The sequence below is a fragment of the Garra rufa genome, chromosome 13 (assembly GCF_049309525.1).
Source record: "Garra rufa chromosome 13, GarRuf1.0, whole genome shotgun sequence".
NCBI classification, from domain to species: Eukaryota; Metazoa; Chordata; class Actinopteri; order Cypriniformes; family Cyprinidae; genus Garra; species Garra rufa.
Window position 1 is genome coordinate 44,798,519 of NC_133373.1, and position 8,559 is coordinate 44,807,077.

The following is an 8,559-nucleotide window of genomic DNA, read 5'->3' on the forward strand; positions in this document are numbered from 1 at the left end:
ATTTAAAATTATTTATTTTGAAATTAGTTTAATTTGATGTAAGATGTAAGAATCTTAGTGTCTTGATAGAATTTAAAGCCAGAGTAATTTTATTAATTCATTCATTTTTAATGTACATTATCAGTCAAACGTTTGGACATACCAATTTTGTCTCTTCAATCATATTTTCTACATTTTAGAATTAATGTTAAAGTCTTCATAACTCTGCATTTACACAAATGTATGTCTGGGAATGATTGTAGTGAGCAAATATATTGGAACAACTTCTTTATATCATCTTAGAATCCAGATTGGGAAAAAAAAGAAACTTTTAGCTCTGTAATAAAATTTATAAATTAGGATGTTGTGTCTAGAAAACAAATTTTGACTGGTAGGCTAATGAATATATTTAATGTATTGATTTGTGCATGTGTTTATAAATCCATTGATCCAGTCCAGCAGGTGTCAGTGTATCTGCTGTAGTTTTGTGTATGTACCTAAAGAAGAACATATTATGCATTTGACACGAGTCACAAAACTGGTGTGTTTCCCACGGAGCTGTTGAAGCTGTACTAAACAAACGATGAATCTATCAGAGAGTTCCAAATCCAGCGATTCACCTGCAATTCAGCCTGTGAGTATTTGCTGTTAACTTTGTCCCTGTATGTTGTTTGGTTTGGTGAGCACTAACAGATGTCTGCAGCATCACTTAACATATTTATTAATGTTAAGTAATGTCTGCTTTGAGTTCAGGATGTTTCCCAGCTGAAGATTGGATTTATCGGAGCAGGAAACATGGCGTTTGGAATAGCGCAGGGCATCATTGCGTCAGGTGCGTTTGCGATTACGTCACTTTAAAGGTGCATGACGTCATTGTGAATTCTGCCAGCTCTGCATTTAAGATTCTGTCGAACAGAATTTTTTTGGTTGAAAGCAAATGTATTTACTACCTAAAATGTAGTACTAAAATGATAAGAAATGTATTTCAGTCAAGGAAAGGAATTACTCCGAGGGGGATTTTTTTTTTTTTTTTTGGAATTCTTTAATAGATAAGATTTATTTAAAAAAAAAAAAAGCATGGCTCTTACCCTACAAATTCTGTATCCCCAACAAAGTAAAAGAATTACATGTAAAAATATATACCCCACTAATAAGATTACATCAAAATTACTTTCTGTAATTTTAGTATTGAGTCTATTGATCATCTTTTTTTCCCGAATGGCCCGTTTTTTTGGTGTGACGTGTCAAACTTCTTTTCTTCAAATTCTAATTTAGACATTGATTTTACCATGTTTGATATAGTCTGTTATTTTTCTCATTGTAAACATAACAGAATATATAGGACATATATTTATTTTATTGGGAAAATATTATATTCATAAATGTAAATTTCTTTACATAATTTTTTGTGTGATTTAAACTACTTAATTGTAACGCTAAAAAACATTAACACCAAGAAAAGTGTCAAATTTGTGAAATTGTATAACGAGCTGCTGAATGTCACATAATTTTGATTTACTACCTCTGATCTGAATAGTTTTTTCTTTGTTTTTTTATTTTCTTTATTGTCATCCTTTTTCATCTCTGTATTTATAATTGTCATCCATTGTTGTACATGTTTGTCAAAGTTAATTAAAAAAAGGTGAGAGAATTTTTTTTAAGATCCTGTCAACTGCACAGATAAATATATATATGTATAGTTGTCTGTTTTGTTTTGTACAGTATTAGAGAAAAAACAAGCATAAAATAATTTAACAAAGCGGTAAAATAAGTAATACTTTTTTAGAGTTCAAACAAACTGAGGCATGAAAATGTCAGTAATAACAATATTAATTTCTGTGGTTTTACTGACATGTACTGTTTTTGTGTTTTAGGGAAGGTTCCACCCAGTAATATAATTATTAGCGCTCCATCCATGAACAACCTTCCTCGCTTTCAGGTACTACATGTGACTTTATCATCGATTTAATTAAGAAATTCCATAAAAAGTCAATAAAATGTATATATATTTTGTATAACATAATATATTGAATGAAACGAAAGAAATGGCCATGGTGATATTTCACCCTTAAACACCCTATGATAATAAACAATTGTAACACTGTCATAATGGGTTGATTTCTACTGCTTTTTCTTCTTCTTCTTAATTTTGGGGTGAAATATGGCCAGATGAGATTCTTCTGCTTGCATGGATTCCTTTAATATACGCCAGTAATGTAATGCATTTGTACTGATAGTGTAGAAGGTTTTCATTTATTTCCAGCGTTAGATCTGAAGTAGACGACGACAGCTTAACTGGTCATTTCTGTGACAGGTTTGTATGAATGTTCTGACAGGAAAGAGGTGTTTCTGTCACTCACTCGAATGACGAGGTTGTCGATCGCTCTCGGTTGGTCTTCCTGGCCGTCAAACCTCACCTCATCCCAAAAGTGCTGAATGGAATTTCCCAAAAAGTCACTCAGGAACACGTCGTCGTTTCAATGGCAGCTGGAATCACGTTAGAAACACTTGAGGAGGTGAGGAATGACCTGGCTTTTAAGGTTTGTTATTGGTTAGCCAGGAAAGTTTTTTCTTTAATAGAAATAGAATGTTAGTTTTTGGTTTGTAGAACATTATTCTAACATTACCCTATCCTGAGTTCATCTTACCATCAATAAAATGGTTTTACATGGACGCTTATAACAACTTATATTTAGTTAATATATAATAATGAACACACCCTGCTGAAAAAACCAGTATATGCTGGTTTTTATAAACCATCATATGGAAGATTAAGTAAGGTTAAATTTGTTCAAATGTTTACTATTTTACAGTTTCAATTTTTCTTCAGCATCAAATAAAAATGATTGTTTTTTAAACTATAGAGTCCACCAAAGAGCAAAAGAAACTGTGTATCCACAATAACAGGATTACATTCTGAGATATTAGCAATCTTCTTTATTCTTACTGCGTGCAAAAAAGTGCTTTTCAATTTCAGGAATTGAGTTTTTTGCTCTTTGGTGGATTCTATTATTGACATGAAATCGTGAATGTGAATGAAACCAAGTGCAAGAGCCTCCTTTTTTCATTTTTGTTTTTTAAACTATGAAATGTATTCATAGACATTAAAAAAAGGAATAAATACGTATAAAAGTAGGATATCAGTGCATTCATTTCTTACCTCTGGATTTCTGACATTCTTCTGTCGATCGGTAAACGAAAACTTATCGATTAGCGTCATGTTCTCTTCAAAATAGGCGTGTCAGATCTCTCCGACATTATATTTTCTCTCATATCTATATTAATGAGTTGTTGTGCAATAAAGAGATCGATAAACGAATGTTGTTCAGTCAGCCGTTAAAACAAAATGACCGTTCATTTTTAAATTACGCGAGTGCGCGGCTTTCTGTGGAACACCGTAGAAAGCGCGTGCATATCAAAATAGAGGCGCGAAGTAAATGAAGATTACAGACCAACGAGTTTATGATTTCTGTGTTTTTCAAGCTGCTCTTAACACAGGCTTAATATTTTAGCCTTAAAGCTGGATTTTTTCTGATCATTATAACGTGTTTTGATTGATCTAATTTCTACATTTGTGACCCTGGACGACAAAACCAGTCATAAGGGTCTTTTTTTTTTTTTTTTTGAAAGCTGAATAAATAAGCTTTCCATTGATGTATGGTTATAGGATAGGACAATAGGTTGAGATACAACTGTTTGAATATCTGGAATCTGAGGGTGAAAAATATAAAAAATCTAAATATTTAAAAATTCCCCTTTAAAGTTGTCCAAGTGAAATTCTTACAAATGCATATTAAGTAACTTTAATACATTTATGGTAGAAAATGTACAAAATATCTTCATGGAACGTGGTCTTTACTTAATATCCTAATGATTTTCGGCATAAAAGAAAAAAAAAATTATTATTTTGATGTATACAAGGTATTTTTGTCTATTGCTAGAAATATACCTGTGCTACTTACGACTGGTTTTATGGTCGATAGAGGCTATTTACACTAAGTGCAAATAGCTATAAATTCTATTTACACAATTATATGCACCTCAGTATTGTAGTACATTAAAGCAGTATGCAGTAATTACATATTGAGTGTAAATTATAATTGTAATTCAATTTATTTAAATGGTACTGCCTCATTGGGACAATAAGCCCTCCCTACGTCTACCCTAACCGATACTTTATTTTCAACTTTTTAATTATTTTTGTTTTTATTGAAAATAAATGCCTTTCCGATCAGATATGAGAGTTAAAAAGGGAGAGAAAAAAAGTTTGCCAGAAGGTGGATTCGAACCCACATCAGTCGCGTTGAAAAGCGTGAAACGTGATTTATCCTCTGCACCACTGGAGCTGACAGCTAATGGCCATCTTTTGTAGTGTTGACTATGCTAATAATACATTGGTGGGTGGAGGAAGTGTAAATAGCCTCTGCCAACAACGCAAGCTATTTGCACTTAGTGTAAATAGACACTCCATAAAAGGAATAACCTAAAAATACCCCCCTCTTGGTATGTTCTTTTAGGTTATTTTAAATAACCTCTCTGCAATGTTATGAGAACGTTATTTTTTGATTGTAAAAATAAAACCATAAAATAATGTTTTTAGAGTGTTATTGTTTGATTCAATTTCTTTGAAAATTAATGAATGAAAAAAAAAATTAATCTAAAAATCTTAATCATCAAAATTATGGCAGATTTTTTTTTTTTTCTGTCAAACATTCTGTTTGTTTTCATAGCTGTTGCCTGCTGGGACGCGTGTGATTCGTATAATGCCGAATCTTCCCTGCATGCTCCTGGAAGGGGCGCTGCTTCTCGCCTGCGGCTCGTGTGCAGGACAGGGGGAGGAGACTCTCCTGAAGACCCTCCTTGGCCCGTGCGGATTGGTGGAGGCGGGGCCTGAGACCTGGATCGACGCCCACGTGGGCTTGAGTGGCAGCGGCGTCGCATTCGTCAGTGACATTTTTTATTAATTACACTCAACTGCACGCAAATGGCATAAATAAAGTATGCATAATTACTGTCCCAGACCAGGAGTTTTCAAACGGAGGGCTGGAAATATTTAAATAAAAACTGTTAATAAATGATTCAATGATAAATGAATGAATAAATCCATGTCTCATATAGGTGTATGTGTTTGCGGAGGCGCTGGCGGATGGTGCTGTTAAAATGGGGATGCCCAGCGCTCTGGCTCGACGTATCGCAGCACAGACAATATTGGTAAGTGTTGAAGACGTGAGAAATCACCTTTTAATCTTTGTGGAGGTGCTTAACCTTTAGAAAATATTGATCGTCCACTTTAGCGTGTCAAATGCTTTTTGCAACAACCTTTTTTTTTATCATGTCTACAGTTTAAAACTCATATTTTGCCAGTTATTTGCGACCAACTTTTTTGTTACTATTTCTAAAACTGTCAGTTTTAGCATGTCAAACTAAATATGTCCAAAAAAAAAAAAAAAATGATTTCGTCTGAAATTTTTGCAGGCAAATTTTTGCTGCCATGCTTAAACCCCAGATTTGTGATTTTGTTTCTGTGAATGAAATTTTAGTTCCCATGCATGTCTGCAGTTTAAAACCAGATTTGTTTCGCAGTTTTTTGCAAATTGATCAAATATTGATTGTCAGCCATAGCATCTCATACAAAATACATCATGATGAGATTTTATTTTACATGAAGTTTCATATAGTTTTTATATAAATTGTTTTGCAAGCAATTTTTTTTGTTGCCATGTCTACAGTTTTATTTATTTATTTAGCATTTTTGCAACCAAAATTGTATGTCTACAGTTTAATTTGTTTTTTTGCAGATTGATCAGATATTGATTGTCAAGCTAGGCATGTCAAACTAAATATGCCATTGTGATTTTTTTTTATATGAAGTTTAAATTTTTTGCAAAAACATTTTTAAGACCCAGATTTTTGTGTGTTTTTGTTAGTAGAATTTGCCATATTGCCATAAAATGAATCTGCCACTTTTTGAGTTTCTTCTGCTCACCAAGGCTGCATTTATTTGATCCAAAGTACAGCAATAACAGCAAAATGTTGAAATATTTTTCTATTTAAAATCAACATATTCAATTTGAATATATTTTAAAATGTAAGTGTAATTTAAAGCTGAATTTTCAGCATCATTACTCCAGTCTTCAGTCACATGATCCTTCAGAAATCATTTTAATATTATGATTTGCTGCTCGAAAAACATTTATTATAATATAACAGGTTTCTTTGAATAGAAAGTTCAGAAGAACAGCATTTATCTAAAATAGAAATCTTTTATAACATTATGTGTCTTTATTATCACTTTTGATCGATTTGAAGCATCCTAGCTAAGTAAAAGTATTAATTTATATAATTTCTTTTCCAAACAACTTATACTGACTCCAAGGTTTTTAAATGGTATAGCTTATAATGTTACAATAGCCTTGTATTTTAAAATTTTACTGTTTTTGCTATACTTCAGATCAAATAAATGCAGGCTCGGTGAGCAGAAGAGACTGTTCAAAAACTTTTGACTGATAACTTACATTTCCCATAAATTAAAGAAGAAATAAAGAAATAATGTTTGATGATTTTTTTTATTTTTTTTTTATTTTACAGTTTTTGTATTTTTGTTAATAGAATTTTAATAATGTACCATATTGCCATAAAATAAAGGAAGCTGTCACTTTTTGAGATTCTTCTGCTCACAAAGACTGCATTTACTTGATCCAAAGTACAGCAATAACAATAAAATTTTGAAATATTTTTTCTATTTAAAATAAATATGTTCTATTCGAATATATTTTAAAATGTCATTTATTCCTGTGATTTCAAAGCTGAATTTTCAGCATCATTACTCCAGTCTTCAGAGTCACATGATCCTTTAGAAATCATTCTAATATTCTGATTTGCTGTTAAAAAAAACATTTAATATGATTACGTTGAAAACCGGTTTCTTAGATGAGTAAAAAGTTCAGAAGAACAGCATTTATCTGAAATAGAAATCTTTTGTAACATTATCATTACTTTTGATCAATTTAAAGCGTCCTTGCTAAGTAAAAGTATTAATTTATACAAATTACTCCAAGATTTTTAAATGGGATAGCGTTACAAAAGCTTTTTATTTCAGATAAATGCTGATCTTTGTATTTTAAAAGTCTTTAACAAAAAGAATCAATTATTTTAATAGAGCAAGAGCAGACGTTTCAGCCATCCAGCTATTCTCAATGCTCATAAAGAATAGCCATAAATTAAGGAAGAAATAAAGAAATAATGTTTGTTTGATAATTTTTTCAATTATTTTCTGGTAGCTGTGTTAAACGCCAATGCATACCATTATGTCTCAAAATAAACTGTAACTGCAGATTGACAAAATATGCTGAAATCTGCCATGTGTGGTGTGTTGCAGGGCGCTGGCGTGTTGCTGCGTGATTCTGGGAAGCTCCCGGCGGAGCTAAAGGCTGAAGTTTGCACACCTGGAGGGACCACGATTCACGGGATCCATGCACTGGAGAAGGGAGGATTCAGAGCGGCTACGATGGGAGCCGTAGAGGCGGCGACCGAAAGAGCCAGAGAACTCGGGAAGAAGTAGAGCAAAGATTCATTTAGAGACGTTACGATACCTGAATGTAATTCAGGTTACACAAGGGACGATTAACCTAACACCATAAAGTCTTACTTTATGCACCAAGCATTTCCAGTAGTCAGTGTTTCTGAATGTTGATTACTGAAACCTTGATAATAGATTGGAAGGTGCATCTTAAAGTACAAACTATCTGTGTAAAATGGAATAGTCTTAAGGGAACAACATGCATACAGCAACTAAAACCCTTAGCTACACATCTGTTACATGCTGTATGATTTTTAAGGTACTCGATAAACCACTGGGATTCAGAAACCAAAGCAGATCAAAAATGGGGACCTTTTCACACAATAAAAAAGTGCTAGATGTTTTCAGTTTATGTTCCGCACTTGAAATATGTTCCTTTTGTTTACACAGATTCAAAGAATGTCTACAAATCACATTAAATATAACATAAATTAATCTGTATTAGAATCACTTTGTTTTGTGAGCTCGTTTTACAGCCTCATTTACCGACATTGTTGACACTGTGTATATTAAAATATTTAGAAACAAAAATTAAAGAAATATAGTGTAGATGTTGCACAGCATTACAGTATGATAAGTGCACTGGTATTTTTTAAAACCTAAGATGTTTTAATACAATGGTAAATTTAGATTTGAACTGTACAAAAACATTTTCCTAAAATAATAAATAAAGTAAACGTAAGGTGTAAATTTTGCATTTTGAAGAATTTATCCTAAAAGAATAAAATATCTTTATCTTCCAAAGAATTTTCAGCACCAGTAGTGTCCCTTAAAGGTTTTTAACCCTCAGAATTAAAAAAAAAAAAATGGATTACATAAAAATAAAATGGACAATTAAAAGAATAAAACGGTGCATATGTATACACTACCAGTCAAAAGTTTTTGAACAGTACTATAGTGACACAAACGACCATTTTGTCACTTGAGGTGTTGTAGGGTAGTTTCTGACGCGTGAGATCCAAACAAAATAATCGTCCTCCAAATACTGCTTATCAGGTTTT

At 32.3% G+C, this 8,559-nt stretch overlaps 1 protein-coding gene across 1 annotated transcript; it reads left to right on the plus strand.

The window, feature by feature from the left end:
* The first annotated feature begins 484 nt into the window (after positions 1–484).
* pycr3 (pyrroline-5-carboxylate reductase 3) lies at positions 485–7,993 on the plus strand. Its single transcript, XM_073816758.1, has 7 exons — positions 485–613; positions 733–811; positions 1,854–1,918; positions 2,316–2,495; positions 4,710–4,922; positions 5,098–5,190; positions 7,358–7,993. The coding sequence occupies exons 1-7, from the start codon at positions 563–565 to the stop codon at positions 7,538–7,540; spliced, it is 864 nt and encodes a 287-aa protein (XP_073672859.1). The 5' UTR covers positions 485–562; the 3' UTR covers positions 7,541–7,993.
* Positions 7,994–8,559: the final 566 nt, after the last annotated feature.

Coding starts and splice junctions, on each gene's coding strand:
- pycr3 (XM_073816758.1), top strand. CDS start 563: ATGAATCTATCAGAGAGTTCCAAATCCAGCGATTCACCTGCAATTCAG. Junction 2,496..4,709: donor CGTTAGAAACACTTGAGGAG/GTGAGGAATGAC, acceptor TTGTTTTCATAG/CTGTTGCCTGCTGGGACGCG. Junction 5,191..7,357: donor TCGCAGCACAGACAATATTG/GTAAGTGTTGAA, acceptor GGTGTGTTGCAG/GGCGCTGGCGTGTTGCTGCG.